The sequence below is a fragment of the Desarmillaria tabescens genome (assembly GCF_030435595.1).
Source record: "Desarmillaria tabescens strain CCBAS 213 chromosome Unknown EV420scaffold_56, whole genome shotgun sequence".
NCBI lineage: Eukaryota > Fungi > Basidiomycota > Agaricomycetes > Agaricales > Physalacriaceae > Desarmillaria > Desarmillaria tabescens.
Window position 1 is genome coordinate 213,831 of NW_026848355.1, and position 22,323 is coordinate 236,153.

At 48.1% G+C, this 22,323-nt stretch overlaps 10 protein-coding genes and 1 non-coding gene across 11 annotated transcripts; 5 read left to right on the plus strand and 6 right to left on the minus strand.

The window, feature by feature from the left end:
* Positions 1–211: 211 nt before the first annotated feature.
* EV420DRAFT_1723450 (kinase-like domain-containing protein) lies at positions 212–1,981 on the plus strand (the record flags this gene model as incomplete). The annotated part of the gene is made up of 5 exons (XM_060479790.1): positions 212–432; positions 491–633; positions 681–868; positions 930–1,310; positions 1,364–1,981. 5 exons carry the CDS (start codon positions 212–214, stop codon positions 1,526–1,528), a joined length of 1,098 nt encoding a protein of 365 aa, XP_060324938.1. The 3' UTR covers positions 1,529–1,981.
* EV420DRAFT_1018156 (uncharacterized protein) lies at positions 1,956–2,973 on the minus strand. The gene is made up of 3 exons (XM_060465335.1): positions 2,493–2,973; positions 2,237–2,441; positions 1,956–2,193 (listed from the first exon to the last, which is right to left on the minus strand). Exons 1-3 carry the CDS (start codon positions 2,721–2,723, stop codon positions 2,078–2,080), a joined length of 552 nt encoding a protein of 183 aa, XP_060324939.1. The 5' UTR covers positions 2,724–2,973; the 3' UTR covers positions 1,956–2,077.
* A 1,059-nt stretch (positions 2,974–4,032) lies between these two features.
* On the minus strand, positions 4,033–4,811 carry EV420DRAFT_1575780 (uncharacterized protein). The gene is made up of 3 exons (XM_060474476.1): positions 4,274–4,811; positions 4,111–4,218; positions 4,033–4,055 (listed from the first exon to the last, which is right to left on the minus strand). The coding sequence occupies exons 1-2, from the start codon at positions 4,782–4,784 to the stop codon at positions 4,160–4,162; spliced, it is 570 nt and encodes a 189-aa protein (XP_060324940.1). The 5' UTR covers positions 4,785–4,811; the 3' UTR covers positions 4,033–4,055; positions 4,111–4,159.
* Positions 4,812–4,964: 153 nt separating this feature from the next.
* Positions 4,965–5,883, plus strand: EV420DRAFT_1649080 (uncharacterized protein; the record flags this gene model as incomplete). Its single annotated transcript, XM_060478255.1, has 4 exons — positions 4,965–5,185; positions 5,242–5,394; positions 5,447–5,718; positions 5,771–5,883. The coding sequence occupies 4 exons, from the start codon at positions 4,965–4,967 to the stop codon at positions 5,881–5,883; spliced, it is 759 nt and encodes a 252-aa protein (XP_060324941.1).
* Positions 5,884–6,838: 955 nt separating this feature from the next.
* EV420DRAFT_1575786 (uncharacterized protein) lies at positions 6,839–8,394 on the minus strand. Its single transcript, XM_060474477.1, has 7 exons — positions 8,279–8,394; positions 7,968–8,221; positions 7,860–7,918; positions 7,566–7,805; positions 7,347–7,514; positions 7,076–7,296; positions 6,839–7,026 (listed from the first exon to the last, which is right to left on the minus strand). The coding sequence occupies exons 1-6, from the start codon at positions 8,306–8,308 to the stop codon at positions 7,076–7,078; spliced, it is 972 nt and encodes a 323-aa protein (XP_060324942.1). The 5' UTR covers positions 8,309–8,394; the 3' UTR covers positions 6,839–7,026.
* A 2,107-nt stretch (positions 8,395–10,501) lies between these two features.
* EV420DRAFT_1018313 (uncharacterized protein) lies at positions 10,502–12,099 on the plus strand. Its single transcript, XM_060465337.1, has 2 exons — positions 10,502–10,838; positions 10,887–12,099. Exons 1-2 carry the CDS (start codon positions 10,697–10,699, stop codon positions 11,765–11,767), a joined length of 1,023 nt encoding a protein of 340 aa, XP_060324943.1. The 5' UTR covers positions 10,502–10,696; the 3' UTR covers positions 11,768–12,099.
* Positions 11,562–12,363, plus strand: EV420DRAFT_1018307 (uncharacterized protein). The gene has a single exon (XM_060465336.1). It carries the CDS (start codon positions 11,769–11,771, stop codon positions 12,294–12,296), a length of 528 nt encoding a protein of 175 aa, XP_060324944.1. The 5' UTR covers positions 11,562–11,768; the 3' UTR covers positions 12,297–12,363.
* Positions 12,364–13,415: 1,052 nt separating this feature from the next.
* EV420DRAFT_1768488 (uncharacterized protein) lies at positions 13,416–17,322 on the plus strand. The gene is made up of 4 exons (XM_060480969.1): positions 13,416–13,938; positions 14,005–14,618; positions 15,342–17,155; positions 17,207–17,322. The coding sequence occupies exons 1-3, from the start codon at positions 13,584–13,586 to the stop codon at positions 17,127–17,129; spliced, it is 2,757 nt and encodes a 918-aa protein (XP_060324945.1). The 5' UTR covers positions 13,416–13,583; the 3' UTR covers positions 17,130–17,155; positions 17,207–17,322.
* Positions 17,323–17,705: 383 nt separating this feature from the next.
* On the minus strand, positions 17,706–17,790 carry EV420DRAFT_t247. The gene has a single exon. It is a non-coding gene; the product is annotated as a tRNA-Arg (tRNA).
* Positions 17,791–18,254: 464 nt separating this feature from the next.
* EV420DRAFT_1277768 (histidine phosphatase superfamily) lies at positions 18,255–19,782 on the minus strand (the record flags this gene model as incomplete). The annotated part of the gene is made up of 6 exons (XM_060468046.1): positions 18,255–18,729; positions 18,788–19,068; positions 19,105–19,287; positions 19,350–19,523; positions 19,580–19,588; positions 19,639–19,782. 6 exons carry the CDS (start codon positions 19,780–19,782, stop codon positions 18,255–18,257), a joined length of 1,266 nt encoding a protein of 421 aa, XP_060324946.1.
* Positions 19,783–20,387: 605 nt separating this feature from the next.
* On the minus strand, positions 20,388–22,280 carry EV420DRAFT_1575808 (protein-tyrosine phosphatase-like protein). Its single transcript, XM_060474478.1, has 7 exons — positions 22,130–22,280; positions 21,825–22,078; positions 21,713–21,766; positions 21,453–21,645; positions 21,118–21,386; positions 21,012–21,065; positions 20,388–20,954 (listed from the first exon to the last, which is right to left on the minus strand). Exons 1-7 carry the CDS (start codon positions 22,216–22,218, stop codon positions 20,686–20,688), a joined length of 1,182 nt encoding a protein of 393 aa, XP_060324947.1. The 5' UTR covers positions 22,219–22,280; the 3' UTR covers positions 20,388–20,685.
* Between the last annotated feature and the right edge of the window lie 43 nt (positions 22,281–22,323).

Consider the following 22,323-nt stretch of genomic DNA (forward strand, 5'->3'; position numbering starts at 1 on the left):
TTTTCCCTTCAATCCGTTCAAGATTCGTCATGTATTCCCTGTTTGTTTTGGATGAAATAACGCCCGTTCCTGCGCGATCCATGTTTAAGTTCTTTACCTCAGTGCCTGACCGTTATCATCGAAAGCTTAAACCCTCGCATCACAGCCGTATCGGTCCCAGGGTTCCAACGAGGAATACATTGTACAGTGAAAGCCTGCTTCGACCGCAAAGATGGCTATGCTACATCCCAGCGACTCCATCTTCCCTCAAACTGATCCTTTATCTCCATCTTCGATATCATCTCTCTTCGAAGGCTCACTGGGTCTTTCACCCACTAGCATAGTATCGCCGACGTCAAGTCAAGGGCTTTATCACAAGGTCTACTTTGTTACTCTAGCAGAATCGGCTCATTCAAGGTGGGGCGGCAAAGATGTCGTTCTCAGAGTAGCCAGGTGAGTCTTTTCGCCTCGCTTAATGGCCTTGTTGTTGACTTGGCACCCCAATTTGTAGAAAAGCAATCGAAAGAATCAAGATCGAAAACGAAGTTGCTGTCATTGATGTAGTGAGGAAGGCCGGACTGCCGGTACCTGAGGTGCTCTTCTACAACAGCGACCCGGGAAACAAGTTTGGTTTCGAATATATTTGTGTCGAAAGTCAGGTTTCTCACTAATTGCTTATTCTGCCTTTAATACATCTCTAGAATCGCCGCACCCTTCCCTACAGGATACCTGGATGTCACTGAGCCCGGGAACTCTCGACAATATCCTTGATCAATTCGTCGACTTCTTTATTAGAATGTTCACCCTTGAGCTACCTCGGGGAGGGGAATTCTATGGCAGTCTTTGCGTCACTGAAATGGAGGGACAAAGGGATGTTGCTCCCGGGCCTGTTCTAGAAGAAACGATTTGGTAATTGTACGTGGCCGAGGAATTCATCCGAGTCGTGACAGGTCCTGGTGATTTGTTTTAGACCGGACATTCTGCGATACTTCCATGCCGCCCCTTACAACCTCACAAGAGAAAATTTTGCAGCTCTCAACCCATGCGGATGGTACCCGTCATGGGTGGCTTACATCTCGGCGTTCCTCAAATGCTATCACCATGTCATCTCGGTCCACCCATCCGTTTCGTTCCTGTTGTACCTGCTTGATCCATTACAACGCTTAATTGAGAAGTTGGACAGAGGGGAAATAGACTGGGTTCGTAGGCTCCGAGATGAAAAGGGTCTCCAAGGAAGATTATGGCACCGGGACTTTCATTTCGGTAACCTTCTAGCCGATGACGAAGGGAATATTCGGGCTATCATCGATTGGGAGTTCTCCGGCGTAGGGGTAAGTTCTTTGTGGTCTTTACTACCCAGTATATGACGACCCTCGTTTTCTAGCCTTCGTTCCATAAAACATCCTCCCCTGTACGAAATTGCATTTCGTTCGCCTACAATTCGGAACCGACGCCTCCGGCGGACAAACTGCGTCTCCGTCGATCTATAACCAATGGATATTCGAATCCGATCCGGAACGGATTCTTGGAAGAGAGGGGAAAGCCGTGAGCGACGTAAGAGAGTATTTGAGGAGTTGTCTCGAAGTCGGTGTCCGGCAATGGGGAAACGTTGAAGCCGGAAAGAGCGTCTAGAAAGACATTGTAGAGAATAGGCTGAGAGCGCTGGAATGCTGGTGACATCTTAGCTGCGGTCTTATATCCATAGATAAGCTGTCTCCCGAAGAGCCCTAATGACATCAGTTCATCGTCACTGCGTTCGCCTCTTCCACGTTCGTACTTCTCTGACTGTCTACTGACGAGCATCTGCAATAGGTTTATGAGCATGTATATGTGAGCAACCCGAGCCGACAATTACACCTAGGAAATGGAAAACAAACGTAATCGCGAACGACAGTATTGCACCCTCGACTCTGACCTTCGATCTAGTCCATTCTTCGCTAATGTCCTTCAGTTACAGCAGTTTTCACTGTCGAAGCAAGCTGCTTTGATAAATCCAAATCGACGTTCGAACGCAATCCACGCACGTTCTTGATCAACTCAGACTGCACACCCTTCGATATCTACAACCTCTGCACAACGACTCAAGTCACTAGAACTATCAACTTTTGACGTCTTCAGCAGCAAAAGTTCTCAGTCGCGTGATCATGCCATTGACCGTGATTTTGAGGTCAAGAGGCTCGTCAGACGCTTTGGCCTCTATTTCTTTCAAAAGGTCTCCAAGAGGGACAGTTTTGGTGACCGAGGTAATGGACCGTACTTGACCAGTGACCATGCCAACAAGATGGTCGACCAGAAGTGCCACGTTCCTTCGAGCTCAGGGTGACGCAAATAATGTCCTCCGAGGTTCCCAGAGCATCGCTGATGGATATCCTGTTAAACAGAGATGAGATTGTTACGCACCCTCCCATCAAGGACTCTGAAGCCAGCGAGATCTCCGCTGCAAACCCGCCAATGTTTTTCATCTAGAAGACTTTGTCAGAGAAAGAAGGTGGCCTCAGAGCCTCAGGGCACACCACAGTATTGACAACACACTTCAGTTTATTGAAAACCTCGCCACGGGCTTCGAAGGTGATCTGGCGGGTAAGATCACCTTTGGCTACAGCGTCACAAACGCGGATGATGTCCTCTCTCTGATCCGTGAAGTCCTGGAGGTCTTCGACTGCATTCCGCTCGCTCACTTTGGCGGTACTAGCGAACGATGAGCTAGCATGTGTATGAACGGAAGATGATAGGCTGAGCGTCATGTAGAGATCGGCGACCGCACCACGCTTTGAATTTTGGATCGCTTAGGAATAGATACTATTGCGTCGCGAATGAGTCCGAAATGAGATGGATCCCGAGGTGTGCCGCTGAGGTTACTGAAGCTGGTAGATGAATCCTCTAAGATGCTGTTGACGTCACACCTATGCACGGCGATGGAAGACGCTAGCTTTTCGTGTACGGGGAATTCTTTGAGGACTTGCTCAGCGGCATGCGTACGCTTTACGATGTCTTCCAAGGAACGTAGAATAGATCGGTGTCCCAACTGGCGGGGCCATCATATCTCTGGACTGTGATGATTGCCAGCCGTCCCAGAGCATAGGCGATGAGATCGACTCGAAATGGATCGGTATCAGTCATCTTTAGAGTGGGTGGGAGCTTTCTGCTGCGTTGTATGGTGATTTCACATTCAGATACTACGGGGTCAATGAGATAAGGGGAAGTAACCTGGATTGGACAATCCGTGGGTGTCGGGTATATGCCATATGTTGCATAAATATCCGCGACTATTCATTCATGCAAAGACTGAGTTTGAAACCCAGGCAGGGATCCGAAGGTGTTGTGATCACGCAACTAAGTGTAGCCGTGAAAGGACGACAATGTAGCGCCCTTCACGGAACGACGGGCCTGATGAACTCATTATAGTATTATTAGAATTCAAATATCAGTACATACAGGCGATGCTACAGAAGCGATAGGTTAAGATCTAATCAAATCTCTGCAGATGTTCCAGAAAGCAAGCGATGAAAGTACGAAAGCAAGGTCGGCAAAATTCCAAAACCTAATAGCCCTAATAAGATAGAAGTCGCAAGATTGTTTGCGTGGCGCTCACCCTTTCTTGAGTCATCAACCACTGTACATTCTGTTACATAATCAGAAGACGAGTATTCATCATTAGAGCTTCTGGCACCCATAAAGAGCCTGTGTGTCTCTCGATCCCCTCGGAATCGTTCTTCGACATTGTAAACCAGGGAGCTGACAGCAGAATTCGATAAATGGATAGGATTTCGACATCTGACAGTTGATGCTTGCTGAGGGGATGATGGAGGGGTTGCTAGAAACGATGTACAAGTTGGAGAAGTGGTCATGAATAATCTGAAGATAACCTTAATGATGTAGTAGAAGTAATGCAACGACAGAGGACATACGGAGACGAGGATAGCGGACCAATGAGCTCCCAGTACTCCAAAGTTTCATTGTCAGAATAGCCAAGGGGAATGCCTTCTCGCCATTTGATAATGCTTGAGTGAAGACTCGTTGACTTGCCATGTTCATCGTACACTGCAGCTGATTGAGAAGCAGAGGACGAATGCAAGCTACGCATGTAAATTTTAGGAAGGAGCAATTGATAAAGATATATTCATTACGCACGAGCCGCACGTATCCCAGCCGTCCTCATCAGTCTTCGGAGTAGCAATTGTCACGACCCTTTCGCACAATAAAGGAGAGCGGACAGGATGTAAGCATATCGGGCCAGGGCTAGAAGGAAAATACAGCATCAGGAGATGACGAGACTATTGGAGGAAACGGAAACCCTTCTCGTATATATAAACGATGGAAACAGTAGCAACGTTATTGTGGCTCGAAACTCGACAGACCGGTGACCAGCAACGAGAACAAGACCAGCTGAAACATATTGGGCGCGTTGCGCTGTTAATTAGAGGAGAACAAGAAACAATTGAAAATCTGATACGAGGCCTGAATGAACAAAAGCTATGATAATTAGATTCCGCCCTGGGCCTGAGCTGAGGCCTGTGTCCGCAGCGCTCATTGCGTAGAATGTGAAGGGCTCCAGTGAAAGCAGAAAATAGGACCGTTACTGCAACCCTCCTGAAGGAAATGTATCTTCTCGAGGTAAATGCCAGCAGAACAAATGCCTGATACGCTGAATGTTTGTTGCAGCTTGCAAAGCACCTTGTACGGCTTGATTTACTGCGATACGCGCGACAGATATATAATGCATACAGAAAAAAAGAAGTGAAGCATAGGCAAGAGCCGATGGATTTTGGTCCTTGTTTTCGTTTCGTCGCTGTGGCGGGCGACATTTCCCACAGCAACCGGCGACATGAAAGGGTCACATGATGGAGCAAACCCTTTTGGGAACGCCTTTGTTCTTTCTCTTTTGTTTTCAAACGTTTTTGGAACTACCAATTGTTATCATATAAGAGAACCCAAGAAGTGGCGTAAAGGCATCTTATTCTCTTTCTTTATCCATTACGCTCACCATGTTCACTCCTTCAGACACCTTGTATGACCACTCATTTCAGTCAAGGGCCAATGCTCTGCCTTCGGATGATGCTGGCCATCCTCAGAACGACGTTGAAGACAAATACTACGAGACGCGATGTATTCTAGAGGGCAAGACGCGAGAAAATCCAGTAATGGGTTATGATGCCGACTTATCAAGGGGCTTGCATGCGTTTGCAGCCTTATTCAATCGTGCAAAGTGTGTACGAATCGGCACAGATTATTGGAGTTCTGCTAACTAATCCCTTATTGTAGCTGCGTGGAACCAGATCGTGAGGTCGCGGCTGATACTGAGATTGTTGCGTCGACCCAGCACGATACGCACAAAGCTTCCTACATACAAAAGTGGCGTCAGGGAGTCAAGGAAAACGCACGATGGGACATTTCCGTTCAAGCCTCCACCTCACCGTATGTTTCGCCACTTCGATGCTCTCCTTCAGAATTAACCGATTGTTTTTAGGACGTTCATGACCTTCCCAGGCTCTCCGGTAGCTGTTATCAGTCCCGCCGCGTTAAATGTCACCTCCTGCCCTCCCTATGAATTCCATTCTTCCTCGGACAAGAAACGTTATCCTTTTGGCAACCGTCGCGCTGCTACCGCACAACCATGTGTGGAAGAAGACTATGACCTCGACCTTCTACTCCAGCAACACGAGGTGCAGACGGAAACGGAGGACTCAGATGTGGATGGGCGAACCGAGTCATCCATCGTACTTCACGCGATTACCCCTCGTACGTGTTATCAATACCCTGTCTCTTGATTTAGTTCTCATTCAAACGCCAGCTCTCCGACCAGCCGACGACACTGTCAAGTTGGGCGATCAATTGCGTTGGCTCCCATCTCGTTTGAAGTACACTCTTCTCTCGGCTAAGCGGAAAGGCTTCTGGCGACGATGATCGTCTTTCCTTTCTTTGTCGAATGCCACTTGTGGTATCGGGATCCTTCCATCGCATTGTAAACGGACATCACGCAACGGACATTTATTTGATACTTCGACAAATCTTTGGCACGACTTTCTTTAGCCCTTGCATCTTCTTTTCTGTATCATCAAGTGATTATCATCATTGTATTTACTGCGTAACATATCTGTGTTTTCCCGACATGTGGAGTGTGTCTAAGAACAACCACACCCCGGGGCGTTGGATTGGACGTGTTCATGATAATCATCGAGAGTTCCCCTTGCGACTGCTTCTCCGGCGGCCCACAGAAGGTACCGAGGGTGCAGCCTTTACAAACGCCAAGACGGTACTGAGAAATCCGGGCCGGCGCTTTTCAATCCACAGTATTTTAACCCTTTCCTAGTATATTCCCTGTAAACGTGTAAACCGTAGTGTTGATCATGGGCGCAGAAGTACTATTAATGTCACGATGAGATCTGGCAGTTCCCATCACTCAAGGGAGTGAACAACAACTCCAGTCCCATCGAAAGTGTCCGGAGGGGTACCGCGGTAAATGTAGAATGGAGTACTACTTGTACGGGTGTCAGTTAAGGTTATACCTTGCACATGAACCCAAGGAACACGCCCTACGTGAATGACAATCACATTCTTTCTATATGAGAGGTTATTAATGAATCTCTGTGGAGGTGGCGGCGCTCCTGGACGCCCGTACGTACAAATCTCTTCATACCAACACCCGTTGGTTAGTGTTTGGCCGCTGGAAGAATTTTTGCGCATCCGAGCGCGTAATCGGAATCGGGGAAGTTCAGCACGAGTCAGGGAAGATGATGAGCGCCGAAAAAAAAGTGTGTATGTAAAAGGGCGGCATAATCCCTTTGTCAAAGACGATGCACCGGAAAATTCCTCAAAATCATCGCCTCGAGGTCGGATAGTTCCAAACCCCATTGTTTTAGTCCTATGTGTAGAGCTGGGTGAAATGCTAGAAATTGTAACCTTTCAACAGAATGAAAATAAACTGTTCAGCCACTGATTGCAAGTGTTCAACAAATGGATTAGTGACAAAGAGTAAGAAAGTAAGGCTACACCGGTTATTAACATAAATATCCTTCGACGAGCTACGGAATGTTATAAATGACTTTCCTAGCGACGTCGTTAGAAAGAAAGGTGCATTAACGAAATAAAAACCCACTCAAGATTGATCTACCTCCATCAAATTGCTCTCTGGCACCACAGGTTCACTTGGATTATGCGTCGGCGGTACTTGTTGCTCTCGGCTAACATGCGGTGGCGTAGGCGGTATCACCTGGGTGACAGGAGACCTCGGTCCAGCAGCCTGAGGCGGGGGCCGAATGCCCTGCTTATTCGAACGACGAGATGGATTGAAATGGTTACATTTCGGGCAAACGTATTCTGAAGCATAAGTCAACACATGTTCGCCAGGCAAAAACTGTCAAACCCACGAGTGTCTTCCCAGACGCTTTCTTTGACCAAGCCATTATGGGCGAAACACTGTTCGCAGATCAATGCAAACCGGGCTTGGTCGTCGTCTCCGAGGACGGCATCGGCGAGTTTGTCGTACCATTGTTTCCGTGAAGGACCAGGCGGAGGCTGGGGTGGGGAAGCAAGCGCTACGAAAATTTGTTAGCGATGTCAAGACGGCAAGGAAAGGAGAAACATACTAGCCGCTTGGTTTTGGGGTGTATTCAATGCGGAACCGCCAGCATTACCGTTGATGGGTCGCGTGGGAGTACTGGGCGACCCTTGCGGCTGGGCAACAATTCTTTGACGAAGAGGAGATGGTGCGGGTGAACTCTCATCGTAACGTTGTAGCAGTTCCCGTGTGGAATAATAATTGGTCTTCTTCTTGATTTCCTCTACTTTCGTCCGTTGCTCTTTCATCAACTTCTGTAACGTCTTCTCTGCTCTGAGTATGAGCTCGCAATGACATTATAAATAGCAGTACATGTCCATGCCTTCTGCATCGCCTTTGCGAGTATACCAAATTTGCACGATGCGCCTTATGAACAAGATGCTGTTCGACCATGAGCGACACTCGCCTGTGGGATAATTCAAATACGCACATGATAGGTCCAATGACAACTGGTAATCCTTTCACCGCCTTTTCCACTCTCAAATTCCGGTAATATCCAGCCAAACTTGGCAAGGCACCAGTATACCACAATGCGACATACACGACCCATGCAACAAATGTATACAGCGTCACCAGTAGTGTCGACCGCCGTTCACGAAGTCGTATGTCAGCGAGTTTGGTCTGGCGCTTCTGGATGTCCAAGGCCAACGAAGCTAGAACGGTCTCGTAGTCATCCTCTTTGGTCTGGCAAAGGCAGTGTCAAACGAAGTATTTCCAAGAAAACAACCACCACAGCAATACCTTTCGGAATAAGGAGAACAAAAACGACATTTCTGCGGCGCACAGCCGACTTTCACGTTAAGGTACTAGTGGGTTGAGAGGCGTGTAAGGCGGTGACGACAGCGATCGTGTTCGCCATGTCACGCGGATGTGACGTGTGTGACAGGGATTACGATCACCTGATCCCAGAAGCGGAATTCTTCTTATGACTCGTTCCTTGATCCTCCGATTTTGTTGATGCAGTACATCGTGTCGAGGTGGGTCTGCATGCCTCGTGTTTTTCTTTTCCTGTGCTGACGTTTACAGGTGAGGTAAATGTGCACCGCCTCCATCAAACGCGCCTCGCGTGGCGTCCACAGCGAATTACACGTTTCATCTCATACTGTAATTCCGGTACGATTTTTTCCCAGTAAATAACGACCATTTTCAGGTCTCGTCGATTTGTTCCCTTCGGGTCACTTACACGCCACGGGGCACATTGGTTAGGCGCCAAGGTGGGTACCAAATCCTAGATTCATTTCGGCCTTTCTTCAAAGATCCGTGTAGAAACGTTCAATCACCGATCGTCGGTACGTTTCGACCTGATCGCAAGGCAAGAGCTGCGAGAATAGTACTCCCTTCTGTGTGACCCCATCCGTGGCCTGGGAATGGAACCCGACGTACAACAAAATGTACTACACTCGGTTCAAATCAAACGTCCTTCTATCGTGGTCCGATTCATTCGAGGAACTGCCAAAGTCCATACCGGTTAGTTGTCCAGACTTTAATATTGAAGCTTGAAGTTCGGCTCCGTCTGATGACTGCCTTAGCCCCAAATAGTCCAGCTTTGTAGACTTTTGTTATCCTTTGGTCAGCTCAAGCTATTCGGTCCACATGGTACATGGTATATTCCCTTATATTCCATGATATTTCATTGTACTAGCGGGTTCACCGCACCAACTCTCCATTTCCTTCCGTCCGCTCCGTCTCGATATCCTCCTTCCTTCCGCGAAGCGCGGGTAATGATTCTCATACATCCGAGGAAAATCGCGTCATCAATCGACGCGGATCCTGGTTCCAGATGACCCCCTATGACTCTCTATGACTCCTTTCCGGTCCGAGGAATATTAACTCTACGATTTACCAACTTGCACTACTATAGCCGATGATCATCTGCAAACCGATGGGTCCTGAGTCAGGTTTCCCCTTAGACTCGAGATCATTTTTGGGAAAAATCAATCAAGTTGCTCCACAGAAGGACTTTGAGCTTGTACTCTGACGGCTACTCCTTGGAATCAGATGCGCCTAGTGCACGACTCGAAGAGGTCTCCATTCTTCTCGGTATTACTTGCAGGAACCATTCATCGGCGGCACCGTAAACGATGAAAGTCTGCCTTAACCTAGCCCAGAATCCGCTATCCATGTCGTATTTTTTCAGTGTTTTGACCAGTGGCCCAGACCCTCGTTCCGCGTGCTCATGCCTTGGTACTTACGCCTTGATGCATTGCCTAACTATACTTTTACCTCGGTAAGCTTTTAATGTCCGGGTTTTACCTCTGAAAAGCGGTATTTCAGTTCATCTGTTGTCTTAGAGACAACGTATCAAGGTACCAAGCGATGTCAAAAGAAACGGTTATTCACCCTGCTTGTGCGAATCATGATATGCTGATAAAGTGCTTGCAGCCACCGTGAGTGGTAATTGATTTTGATGTTTCTGCTGAATAGATCAGCGCCCAGTGCCTTTTGTTGATCCACACCTATTCATATTGTCCAGCTTCGATGGGACCTCCTAACAGAACGATCTTTTTTTCCAAAGGAGTCCCGTGCCATTTTACAATTTCTACAGCTTCACAGAGCTGTGCGGTTGTTTTCGCATTGGCACTGCTTCTTGGGGGTTCACTCAATCAGAAATTCAAAACTGATTTCAGGTACCCATTTAAAGCTCGAATTCTCCTGTTACCTCATTTGGATGTTAATCCCCCTGATGTTGGACAGTTGTATCGCTTTTGGCAAATAGTCCATGAATCCAGTCTCCTTCGCGAGGGGACAGCCCACGCCTTCCATATAGTATTCGCAAACTTCCGCCCATGTCGGGGTGTTACTGAATTTACGTAACCCAGGGACTTAGCCGTTTCGAGCGCTTGTTAACATCACATCAATCGGAAACCTGATACTTACAAGGGTTGAACTGACTCGGCAATAGATCTCCCAAAGATCGTGCCGCCATTTAAAAGCATCGAGGCAGCGACTATCCTTCTCTCTTTCGATCTTGAATTATCATCAAACTCGTTATCGTTCCTCTAGCGGTCCCCTCTTATACCCCACACACTCCCCAGGGTCCACTCAGCACACGTCGCTTAATCTCGATTTGGGTATCATTTAAACGCCAACTATAACACGTTTATTTATCCGCTCCCGTTTCCCGTCTCGTTTCCCGTCTCCTGCCATTTGCCGCCCTTCATGTACCCCAACGTGAATCATACCCTACTCTATACGCCCGAGGAAGACTTTTCGGATATAGACCTCTCATCTTACCCCCTCGATTTATACCCTGGTAGCGCGTCAGATCATTCAGAGAGTTCCCCCAGCGTCTGGGTATATGGTACGTTTTTAGTCATTCTTGTTCTCCCTCTTTTTAATGCTTCTCTAGACGACGTCCCTCAATTTCCCCGTCATTCATCTGCTTCCCGCCTTCCAGACTACGATCACTGCAACGGGCGGTCATTGTCTAACGGCATGAACATGCCTAACGGTCCCCTTTCTGGAAGCGCCTGGTCCCACAATGTTGGCTACCACTCAGACGCCGTCAATTCGACCCTGGGGGAAGAATATCCCCTTTACCCGCGTCGCTTGCCTTCGCAGAGGTCGGGAGGCGGGACCGAGTGGAGCTCGACCTCAAATCATCGCCCCCCGTCTGACCGTCAATATGTTGATCCATCGCAATGGGCGCCTGCTTCGGGACCGACATATGATTCGCAGCCGTGGGATAGTTTGGGGCTCTCTTCCTTAAACGAATCATTGGAAGTGAAACCCGATTTGTCCCTCCTTCGAATGCAGCGATCGATGCATGCGCCCATCTCTCCTTCCCCCACTCCTTCCCCTTCGTCATCTGGCGTGAAAACGCCCACTACACCCTCCGTTGACGCTGCCGCGAAACAAAAATCATGTTCCCATTGCCATGCCACGAGTACACCACTCTGGCGCCGGGAACCAGTCACGCTCAAGCCTCTCTGTAATGCTTGTGGTCTCTACCTTCAGCAGCGCAACAAACTGAGACCGCAGGAGCTCATTGACGCGGACTTGGATGACGGCAGCGAGGAGTCGGACAAAGACGCGACTGGACCCGAGTGTAGCCATTGCCACACGCGAAATACTTCGGTATGGAGGCGGAGCAAGACGGGGGAACAGCTGTGCAATGCTTGTGGAGTATACCTGCGACTAAGGGGGAGGGAAAGGCCGCTATCGCTGAAGAGAAACAAGATCAAGCCTCGCTCTAAACACAAGGATACAGGGTCGATTTCGCCAAAGTGAAATGAAAAGCCGTGTTAAATTATTTCAAGTTCAATGTATTCTGCTGCGTCTGGTTTTTTTTAATTATATTACTGTGTGGCTCATTGCTAGCTACGATGGGCAGACTACGATTAATGTCGTCTATGGTAGATTGAATGATGCACCGCGTTCCCCGGCCTTTCATTGCCTTTTCCCATGGACTCGGAAAATTACACTGTGTAGTAGACCAGAAACGGTTGGGACAATTGCATCACGACCCCCATCACCCGCGACTGCCAATGCCAATGCTCTGCCAATCAACTTGAGTTGGAGACCGTGGGCGGATCATAGGCTATATGCGGACATAATAGACAATGGCTATAGTTCCAGGCACGTCTACCTTATGGATTTGACAACGGTGAGAGTGGCAGCATTGGATTGTCACAAATTCCGGAAATCTTTGTACAATTTGAACGACAGGATCCATCGCTTGCATCACACGGCCGGGCAATTTACAATGAGAGGAGGAACAATGACAATGTTGGAAGATTTTCTGCCGACGAGCGTATAGTAACGAAGACCCAGACTAAAGGCAGAGGCTAGCCGCGGTAAGGGCCAGCGGCGGTGGTCACGGTGCATGTAACCCGTCTCTCCGACGATGTCAGAATAGCACAGTGCCAGAGGTATCTAAAAATGCTTGACAGATCAGGGGGGAAGACGGATCCACACGCAATTGCAAAAGTATGTGGGATGTACCCCAGGGTTGTGAATGATGCGCCGCGAAGGGCACTGAGGTTTCCTCCATCTGTCAATTTGGACCCGAAACATTGTACATCTGCAAGTCATGAGTGCTAGAACTTTAATGGAACTCTCGCACGCGTCGATACTCTCTAAGTCGCGAACAACCAACATGACATTGTGGAATTGATGCTAACTTGTAATGATCGTACTAGATAAATTAGCATTGATCTGAGTTTCGCATTCGAAAGTTCATGGGCGGCGCGTCCTGGTAGTAACAGTTTTGACGGTTACAATGTTTCACCGACGTAGACCTCATGTCGATATCACCGTCAAAGGCATGGACCGGTGCTGTAGAGGTATAACGGCGGTAATAGCCTGATCCTTATCCTGCCTATCATCAGAGCGATTGCCAACGCCTGCGGTGAGAATAGGAGTTAAGGGAGAAGGATTCGAAGCATCATAGCATCATGATCTTCAATAGAGTACTTCCAGGCAGTTTCATACGGATCACCACAAATAGCAGGTAGTCATTCTCGCGCGATCATAAAGAAGCCATCACTTTACCACGACTTGGTTGTCGGCAAGTATGGCCAAGTTATTTGTGCGAAGAAAAGACCTCCGAGTCTAGTGGAGATTGATAATGAAGAAGAGATATTTTTACTAAAGCGACGGCGCGGGAGAAGATCATTTGTGGCAGCCCTTCAACAGTTAGGAGTGAAACAAGTACGGGGAAAATAGACAAAAGCCAAGAGAATCCGGTATTTTTTTTTCGAGTTAGATTTTGACTTGTGGGCGCCTATATGCGAGATGCGCAGTGCTTACTAGATGATGCCTCGGCGCGATCTCGAGCGACTCGTTGCAAAGAAGCTAAAATAAGGTTAAAGGACAGGCGCGCTTAGCTTTCATACCCACAGCCGCCACATCCAGCGGCTCCGTATATGAGTTTCCGTAGCTGGAACTGCTGGGGACGGCGTATAATATAGAATTTGGACGGTGCCCGCGTTGAAATCGGAGATCAAAAAAGCGGCATCCAAAAAGGAAGGGGCGCATCGGTGGCCGAATCTGCGATCTTTTCTTGACGTCATGTTCACCGACGACGACTTGCTCACCTCCCTCCATGGGACTTTGCCTTTCTTCCTGTTGTCGTCGTCGTCGACGGCACCGTAACGGCTCGAGTCGCCGTTATCAGTATTCGGAGGAATCTCCACTTCTTGGTGGCTCGCTTGGCGGTGCTCAGTCTACGACCACTAGTACACTCAATGTAGTCAACAAGTTCGTCGAAATTGTCGCTGCCCTGAAGACAGGGAAATATCCCTCCCAGGACCAGATGGATAGCCTCTTACGTTGGTTTCTACAATCGGATATTCTGCGCGAATCTCGGTATACGCGGACAAGTAGGCAGGGTCAAAGAATCATTCACGATGTCCGTCAGCTGTGCACAGTATTATTAGTTTTTAGTGTGGAAAAGAACGGCACGTTTCCCTTTTTGTTCTTTAATGATTCGTTTCACCATGACTGATAATTTACCTAACGTACAGGTGATGATAGATTGCAGGATCTCCTGTTCCTTGCCAACACATTTCCAAGACCGCTAGACTATGCTGTCGCAGGAGGTGAAAAAGCAACTGAGGGCGTTCTGCATGAAGGTGCAGCGTTTTCATTATCTTTGAGACTGCCTCTAAATTCTTTAGCTGTACATCCTCGGGATTTGGCACACGATTTAGATCAATTTCTCGAAGCATCAAAGGCGCTTGTAGTCCTTCTCTTCACGTCGACCACCACATGGATTGTCGTTTCAAGTATTGCCACCCTAGTGCAAGAAATAATTGCGGAGTTTGCTGGGAATATCAGCGATGTTGCACAACAAGTTCAAGGCATAGCTGAAGAGGTAGAAAAGGTTGCCGAGGGCATCGAAGCGACTGTGGAAGATGTATCTAAGAATCTGGAGGCGGATATCAACACGCCCGTGTCCAAAGACGCGCATACATCCACTCAGGTCGAAGCGGCGGTTAGGGCAGTCGCAGATAATGCGAACGTGGCTGCTTCCTTTGCGCAGAATACAAAGCACCGAGATTCGGCGGACGACTATGCCAATACACCGCCATTCCACATCGATGCTCACATGGACTCCGCGGCAGAGGGAGTTCAAGCAGTAAGTTTCAACTACGATATCGGTGCTTAGTTAATGTCGGCCAATAGATATTGGTCGAAGCGCTTCGAGATCCGCGTCATACTGTGTTATGGATATTGGGTATCCACTGATTCGGTGCATGAGTCAACACATGCCCGTACTCGGCCTTCTCGGCCCTAGTAGTGACTCGCTCGTACTTTCTCTTATTTTCTCTTACCTTCTCTATTCTTCGTACTGATACTAGAATATTATAGAACATTATAGAATAATAATGACTCGAACCTGTCCTTAGTATATAAACTTGTAGATAACATTGTATTAAAAAACTTGACCAATCTACTACTTTAAGGACACCTTCACTGCGTGAACCCTCAGTTACGCCTAGCGCTTGCTGAACAACTCGTTGGATACGCCTAGCGCTTTCTGACACCAACCCGAAGGTTACGCTTAGCGCTTGCCTTCACCCTCGGCCCGTAATAGCTTCGCGCTTACAGGCTTTCTATATTGGTAATTGCTCCGCGCTTACCGGCCACTTCCCTCAGTAATTGCTTCGCGCTTACTGATTTCCTTTATTTCGCAAACCGGACCACTCAGGTCTCCTCACGAACCCTCGCCGGAATCCATTATATTCCCTAACGACGTACATCATTCCTAATTACTCTTACCTCACTTCGATCACCACTCCTCGCCTCGTGCTCGCATCTCCGGATTTCGGCAGATCCATAACATACTGCGGCCGTTAAGACCCTTCTCGCACTGTTTGAGAAGTACCTCTCCATTTGGCAGGATCTGGGAATCATACTGTCGCAGCCCACTGAGCCCAGTGCTCCAGTTTCCAGGTTCAATTCCATTGCCGCGGACGCCAAGATTTTGCTTGAACGTTTAGCGTCAGGAAAGTCTCTGGATCCGCTCTGCGCCTCGATGAACAGCCTTATGGCTGCAGTCGCATCTGATCCAGGTGAAGATCATACGATCATCCAACTTCACGCTTACTTTATGGACCTCAGAAGGTACCTAGACCGCGCTTTTTCAGATTCCTCCTATGTGGAATCAAATATCTGTAAAACAGATATCTCGCAGATGATCCATCGTGGCCGGATTATTCTGAAAGCAGCACATAAAGCCGAAAATCTCCTTGGGAATTTTGTACATGAAGCCCAGGTCTTCATAGCTTCTCTATCTGAAGACCATACCACAATCCGGCTACTTAAAGCATTCACGACCCTTTCGACAGACATTCAGAGTTATCTGTCAGCTATTCGTGCACCCACCACCATCGCCACAAGAGGCGGCCTCTACCTGTCAGAAGCTATGTGGAATGACATCGCCGCCGTCGCCATGAACGCAGTCCTCTCATTCACGCAGACTATATTCCAGCCTAACGGAGCAGTCATCATTCCAGTACCACGTGTAGAATACAGCGACACGAAACTAGATGTGGCAGTCGACGGTCGACTGATGAGGGTGTCTTTAGTTGACGACGCACGGAATGAAGGATGGTCCGCCGGTGTTGGAGGCGATCCAGAGAGCCGTATGCCAAATTGGCTTACCCCTAGTTCAATTATTGTGAAGAGATGGAGCGAGTTGCACATTGACTTTGCCGCTGCGACAACACCGGAAAACACGACTCCCGTCGCATCTTCGAACAAGGTTAATATTCGTATCGACGGCGTTTTTGCGGGATCGAGACATAAGGTTATCAGTTTAGACGCCCTGGGGTATTTCTTCCGGTACAAGCCATTTATGGGGTATGAAGACGAGGGTATGCTGGGCTTTGATTTTGAGTTTGGTGGGCTTGAAGGAGGTACTATCGACATCATACTTGAGCTTGACACTCAGACAGCCAGCGAGGACCAATTCGACTTCAGTATCGCCAGCGTCGCCGTGACTTTACCTCCTTCCCTTGACATTAGCGTCAAATTGACAGACTCGAGACACTGGATTCTGAACGCTATGCTCACACCCATCGTTCTAGCCCTGGTTAAGTGGTTCGTACGAAGGGAGCTGGAGAAGGTGGTGGAGCAGTGGATACGCTCGGCCATCAATACCTTGGCGAATGGTCTACACGCTGTCCGAGATGAAACACAAAAGGACGGTGGACAATCCGTGTGGACTGCAATCATGAACGTCATAACTTCGGCGCAACTGCTTGGTGCTAGCTCAGCCGATGGAACGGATGCGCGTACTGAGTCTACGGTGTCGTTCAAAGGTGTTCACATTCAGCGCACAGAAGCAGACGCAGGTGGTGCGTCTCAGTCGACCATAGCCATTGGTATCGCCCCTCAGATCCTTCCCTGCAAAGGCGAACCGCAACCCTTGGTATCTCCCCCGGCTATGTATTCGCACGTTGCTTCAGAAGTTTCAGACCAGGTCACCCACGCGGAACAGAGACTCGTGGACGTGGGGCAACAAGTGAGAGAAGGCGTCAATGCTGTCGAGGAATTGATTGATAGCAATGGAGACAATTTTTCGCGTACGGAGAACAGGGAAAAGCGTATCGATGGATGGAGAAGTCACGCATTCAACGTGTAGGGAAGCGTTCGGGGAACTTGGCCTTCGTGAGATAATACGCATGAAACCTTAGGGATCCGAATTCATTTTCTTACCAGCGAGGTACTGGATCCATACACGTGTGGTTAGGTCCAGGGTCGCTGGAAGATGGTTCTAGGACCGGTCGGAGTCAGGATCCAAGAACCAAAATGTAGGAGACTTTGGACTTCAATAGATAAGAGAAATCATCCCTGGACGGTGGGGAAAGGAACATCAATATCATATTGACTTAGGATCAAACCTGGGGTTTTGATCACAATATTACAACCGGCTATTTTATTCATATAATTACTAGTAATTTACCGGTAAGCAGCGGAATTTTTTAAACAAAAGTCTAATCCTGCCCAGGAAAGAAGCTGAGGGGCTGTTTGTATCTGGCTGCACCAAAGCTAACGAGACAGCAGTGCCAATACCTATCACTGTTGTTGGAGCTGTGATTGTAGGCCTACGGTGTAATAAATTTGTGAAATAGATTGACAATGCGAGACTGGAGTTCCACTGTTCCAGTCTGCTGGTGTGCTAGAATCCGGCATTCCGGAGAAATGAAACAAAAATACATGACCACCGCAGGACTCGAACCTGCAACCTTTTGGTAACCATTCAGCAATCGAAGCCAAACGCGCTACCATTGCGCCAGGTAGCCATAATTATTGATCTCTGGAGGCTATTTATATTACTAGCAGTAATATGTATATCTAGATGAAAAAAAGTTTAACGACGATGACCAATGCAAAAAAAAAACGGCCACAGGGTGGAGGTGACCACTAGCATATACAATTGGGTCCTTGGCATATCTTATCAGCGTCTTGAGCCACAAAGGTTCTTGAGCTCGAGGCCACGCTGCGTGCCTTGACAGCATCGTGGAACAGGCAGGACTAGGAATAATGTTCAAGATGCCTACTAGTCAAGGGTAATTGGACGATCGTACTGGGATGCCATATGCCAGACAAAGGCCTCGTTTGCTCTCAGCAAGGCGACACGGACGCTGAGACCGAGTATTATTCATTTATGCTATCCAGTTGCAAACGACGGTAACAAATATCACGAAACACTATTTGGTAGAGATGACGGGTGAGAACGATCTATATGGGCAATAGGAACACCCACCTAACTAAAACACTTCTCCCAATCTCCGTCTCCGTTGTTCCTCGCGTATGACTGACTCTCGACAAACGCGTCTAATGAACAAAGCCCATCCCCGCTGCCACAAAATGCCAGCGGCTGTACCGCATCATTCACCAAAACCCTCACATACTCTTCACCCGAGCACTCTAGTTTCTCGGTCACCATATTCGCCGAAAACGACACTAGCCTCGACGCAAGCCAGGTCCGGCTTGGGTCCGGCTTCGTCGGGTCGAGATTGGCACTCTGTGGGAAGAGCCCCATAGCAGAGTATATAGCTATCATTTGATTGTCATGCGAGAAGTCCGCATAGAAGGTGCGATTGAGGGGGAAGGTTTCAGAGTTGGAATCAAGGGTATGGTTTGTTTGGGTACTGTCCTGAACTGGGGAGGAAGTCAGCCGCGCTAAGAGCTCGTTGACATATCCAACACCCTGGACTGGCCCCAGTTCTTGTCCATAGCTACAAAGATTGCGCCTGTCAGCAATCGGAAGGAAGGAAGGACTGAATGAACACTAACCCCGTGCCATAGTACTTGTCTAAATCTCCCGAGTATTCGAAACCCCCGAAATCCGCAGCTTCGAACATATCGCAGAAGGGGCTACGCTTTTCTTTGGCCACGGAATCGAAGGGACACATTGACAAGAGACTGTACGTGTCAGCGTCGGAAACATTTGCACCAGGAGCACCCTCATTGATGCGAGCTGTTATGGTAGGAGCGTAGATAGCCAGCCAGGTGTTGGTTTGGTCATCGGAGTCACCCGCGTTTTCACACAGGTTGTCGTCGAGAGTATCGTTCGACTGATAAAGGTTTTATGAGCATCGGAAATAAATGACGTAATTCCGACTTGCCTCTTCAGACAGAATCACGGATAAAGATGGATTGTAGACATGATAACTGGCAGCTGAGAATCCGGCAGTCCAGTTCGTTGCCGACTTGATGACTCGATCCGAGCCTGAAGCTCTAACGAAGGGGATTTGGTCTTGATCGATGAGATACGAATACCTTTGGAAGAAAGTCTCTCCGGATTCATACGCCCTGCGGTATCTGTTAGATTATGAAAATAAATCAGATTAGAGACTTGCTGGGCTGCGCCAAACGGGAGGAGATCGGCAACTCCCAAGTCATATGTGTAATTGGCCAAAAACTGCATACGCTCATTCGTAAATTCACCAACGGCAGTCAATTTATTGATGGCGGAGATAATGCCAGCAGCGGAGCCGACAGTAGGATAACGAGCGCCGTGTCTTTCGAGCTGATGCAATTCTTCAGCAACGGCACATCGGGTACAAAGATCTCCCAGACACTCACAAGGTTTACCTAGTATTCTCATCAATACAAGTATGACAGGGCATGGGCAAATCTCTCACCTGGGTCACTACGCAGCCGCTTGGCACCTGGTATTCTGCCAGAGAAACAAATGGAGAATACTGGGCCCAATTCTGCGCGAACGGAACAACAGAGAGATTCGCCTTGTAGGATCCAAAGGAGTAGACGGGCAAACATAACGCCATCCCAATACAAGCTGCAAAGGCGACCCAGATCATCGTTGCTCTGTGCCAAAAACGCAAGTTCTTCGAAGCTACGGGCAATTTCGTTTCCAGGGGTAAGAGGCCATTATGGGTCAAGGAATTCGAGGAAAAGAAAGTAACCATGATGGGGCCGGGAGGCGCAGCCAGAAATCATGCGTTCATGGAGGAACGCGCGGAAGAGACATGGAGACGTCGATGGACGCCTTTCAAACGTGCGTGGTGGCGAATATGCGACAAGTCTACTTTGGGATGTGTCACACATTGCGTCACAGACACACGTCAACAATCGACAGGGGCTCCCGACATATCTCCGTAACAGGAAGTGGGAGCGGGACTAATTTACTCTTTCCTCAACCGAAATCAAGTAGATATGTCACGTAAAATCGAGTCCAGATTAGGATAGCGTTTTCATTTAAATGAGTTATGAATGAATCTGCAAGTAATACTTACTGGCAATCCAAGGCTGAGAACATGTCGATGTTTCATGGCAGCACTTTTGGTCTTCTTTGTGAACTACCAGACATTCTGTTATCAATTTCCAAGATTACTTAGATTCCGAAGAGCATGGAATGAAAAGCATCTAAAGCCATCTATGTCACTACATAGTAGGTGAAGCTCATCCGAGTTTCGCTCATCTATCTTATATCAGATCCCCGTTATCCCAGACTCTTTCGAACTAGCAATACAACGCACGTGTGTGATCCACTCTAGAACTATGCAATTATAAGATTACAAGACTGCAGCTATAATCGCAGTCAATGCGACAAGAAGACTATTATACAACAGACGTGGTATGGTATCTATCAAAACGGCAGAAGGCAGATGCAATGTCGGTAATGATGTCTAAGAGATGCAGGTTGATAGATCTAAGCAAATGGCAAAAAATTACGCATGCACAAGACCGCTCTTCAATCTCTGCGAACTGGCAATATTCGTCAGGGTTTCTCCGAAAGCCTCCATATCTACAGCGGTCTCGCTGAGAACAGACGCGCTGAGACTGTTCATGATGCCAGCGGTTTTCATTCCGGAGTGAGAGACTTCGCCTCCGGTCCATTCCTCGACGATGGGATGTTCGAGCGACGGCGCGTATCCACAAGACTCGAATAGCTCTAAATGACGGATAAAATTGGAAGAGGGCAAAAAGAGGGGAAGGGCTGGGTTCAAGCATTCTTCAGCTACAAAAAATCGACCAGAGGACATAATGAGCGCACCTTCTTCTATACAAGAAGACACCTGTTTTGGTGTGAGGTTCCGCAGGACCATTACTGGCAATAAATGGTCAGAGAGTCAAAGAATTACTACTTGTCATGGACGTACGGTAAGCTCCAACGACAATACAGGCTCTTGATTCCATAATCGAATGGACGAGAACCACGCCATTGTCCGCCACAGCATCGCGAATAAAGCTACAGCAATCAGGAAGGGTGACAAGTAGGTCGGCCCGGTTCTCGCCATGGACATTGTAATGCCGGTGCTTTACATATGACGGTAAGTCCGGCATCGTCGCAGGCGCCATTGACAAAACATGCGTAATACCAAGCTCGAAAATGAGTGACTCTGCCTGCTTCGGGTCGGTCGGAAACTCGCTGCGAAGGGTAGGAACACATCAATGACGTCAGTGTCTAATCTTGAAAGTGAAAATTTATTTTAACCTATTCAGATATACTTGGTCGGGGATTATTGGCGTGGTATCGATCATGCAATTGAGGAAGGCAGTTATGTTTTGCTGTTGACGCCGTTTCCAGGAGATGTAAATGGGGTGAGAAGGACTCGGGGCATATGCACAATCAGCAAAGGTGTCCAGCTGTTTGATAAATCCATAGTTTGGATGGGCACATGGTCGCTCTGGTGGGGCCGAAAAGCAAATGAGATGCAGGCCGTGAGGGCAGATAATCAGGTGACGATACAGCACCTTTCTTAATTAGCTTCAAAGCAGTCGACGTATTTATACCCCTTGTTTTCATCACTGACAGAAGGATTGGTATTTAAAATGTGATAAGAGATAGTGAATATATTGAACTCACAGTAAGCAGCGACAACGGTGGTACTTCTTGAGATTCCCATCACACAATGCACAAGCACGCAGCCGCCCTGGGCAAGGGCAGACTCGATGAACTCGCATGCTCTGGGGAGGTGAATCAAAAGATCATCGTACTCGGAATCGTCCACAGCAATTGTCAAATGATTTGGGCCCGTGGAAGAATATTCAGGACAAACAGAAACAATGTGGGTGATTCCGAGCATACAACGCTGCCCAGCAGACATCGCAGAAGTTAAACTAAGAAGAAAACATCAGTACCAGAGTGAGACAATGACCGCCACAACGTACTTTCCGAGAAATAGCTGTCCTTTGACGATCTCATTGAGGCTAGCGGGCATGTGAGGGTAAAGAGGGTGTGTAGTTGACTTGATGGTCATGGTGGTACAAAGGCAAGAGCCTATAAGAGCTCGCCAACAAATAAGAACTCGATAAGAACGCACAAAGCTAAGATTGGAAAATGACCGAAATTATTGCACCGGGAC

Excerpts from the sequence above, each read along its gene's own strand:
- EV420DRAFT_1018156 (XM_060465335.1), bottom strand. The coding sequence starts at position 2,723 with ATGACGCTCAGCCTATCATCTTCCGTTCATACACATGCTAGCTCATCG. Across the intron at positions 2,442-2,492 it reads AGTGTGTTGTCAATACTGTG|ATGAAAAACATTGGCGGGTT; the intron begins GTGTGCCCTGAG and ends AAAGTCTTCTAG. Across the intron at positions 2,194-2,236 it reads TTGGCATGGTCACTGGTCAA|ACCTTTTGAAAGAAATAGAG; the intron begins GTACGGTCCATT and ends TCCCTCTTGGAG.
- EV420DRAFT_1575786 (XM_060474477.1), bottom strand. The coding sequence starts at position 8,308 with ATGTCGTTTTTGTTCTCCTTATTCCGAAAG. Across the intron at positions 7,919-7,967 it reads GTTGTCATTGGACCTATCAT|CATCTTGTTCATAAGGCGCA; the intron begins GTGCGTATTTGA and ends ATGGTCGAACAG. Across the intron at positions 7,297-7,346 it reads AAGCGTCTGGGAAGACACTC|AATACGTTTGCCCGAAATGT; the intron begins GTGGGTTTGACA and ends CTTATGCTTCAG.
- EV420DRAFT_1018307 (XM_060465336.1), top strand. The coding sequence starts at position 11,769 with ATGAAAAGCCGTGTTAAATTATTTCAAGTTCAATGTATTCTGCTGCGT.
- EV420DRAFT_1018313 (XM_060465337.1), top strand. The coding sequence starts at position 10,697 with ATGTACCCCAACGTGAATCATACCCTACTCTATACGCCCGAGGAAGAC. Across the intron at positions 10,839-10,886 it reads CCCCAGCGTCTGGGTATATG|ACGACGTCCCTCAATTTCCC; the intron begins GTACGTTTTTAG and ends ATGCTTCTCTAG.
- EV420DRAFT_1575808 (XM_060474478.1), bottom strand. The coding sequence starts at position 22,218 with ATGACCATCAAGTCAACTACACACCCTCTTTACCCTCACATGCCCGCT. Across the intron at positions 22,079-22,129 it reads GGACAGCTATTTCTCGGAAA|TTTAACTTCTGCGATGTCTG; the intron begins GTACGTTGTGGC and ends TTTTCTTCTTAG. Across the intron at positions 21,387-21,452 it reads GACCAAGTATATCTGAATAG|CGAGTTTCCGACCGACCCGA; the intron begins GTTAAAATAAAT and ends TACCCTTCGCAG.
- EV420DRAFT_1575780 (XM_060474476.1), bottom strand. The coding sequence starts at position 4,784 with ATGTCGCCCGCCACAGCGACGAAACGAAAACAAGGACCAAAATCCATC. Across the intron at positions 4,219-4,273 it reads CGTTTATATATACGAGAAGG|CCCTGGCCCGATATGCTTAC; the intron begins GTTTCCGTTTCC and ends TTTTCCTTCTAG.
- EV420DRAFT_1768488 (XM_060480969.1), top strand. The coding sequence starts at position 13,584 with ATGGGACTTTGCCTTTCTTCCTGTTGTCGTCGTCGTCGACGGCACCGT. Across the intron at positions 13,939-14,004 it reads TTTTAGTGTGGAAAAGAACG|GTGATGATAGATTGCAGGAT; the intron begins GCACGTTTCCCT and ends CCTAACGTACAG. Across the intron at positions 14,619-15,341 it reads CGGCAGAGGGAGTTCAAGCA|ACCCTTCTCGCACTGTTTGA; the intron begins GTAAGTTTCAAC and ends GCGGCCGTTAAG.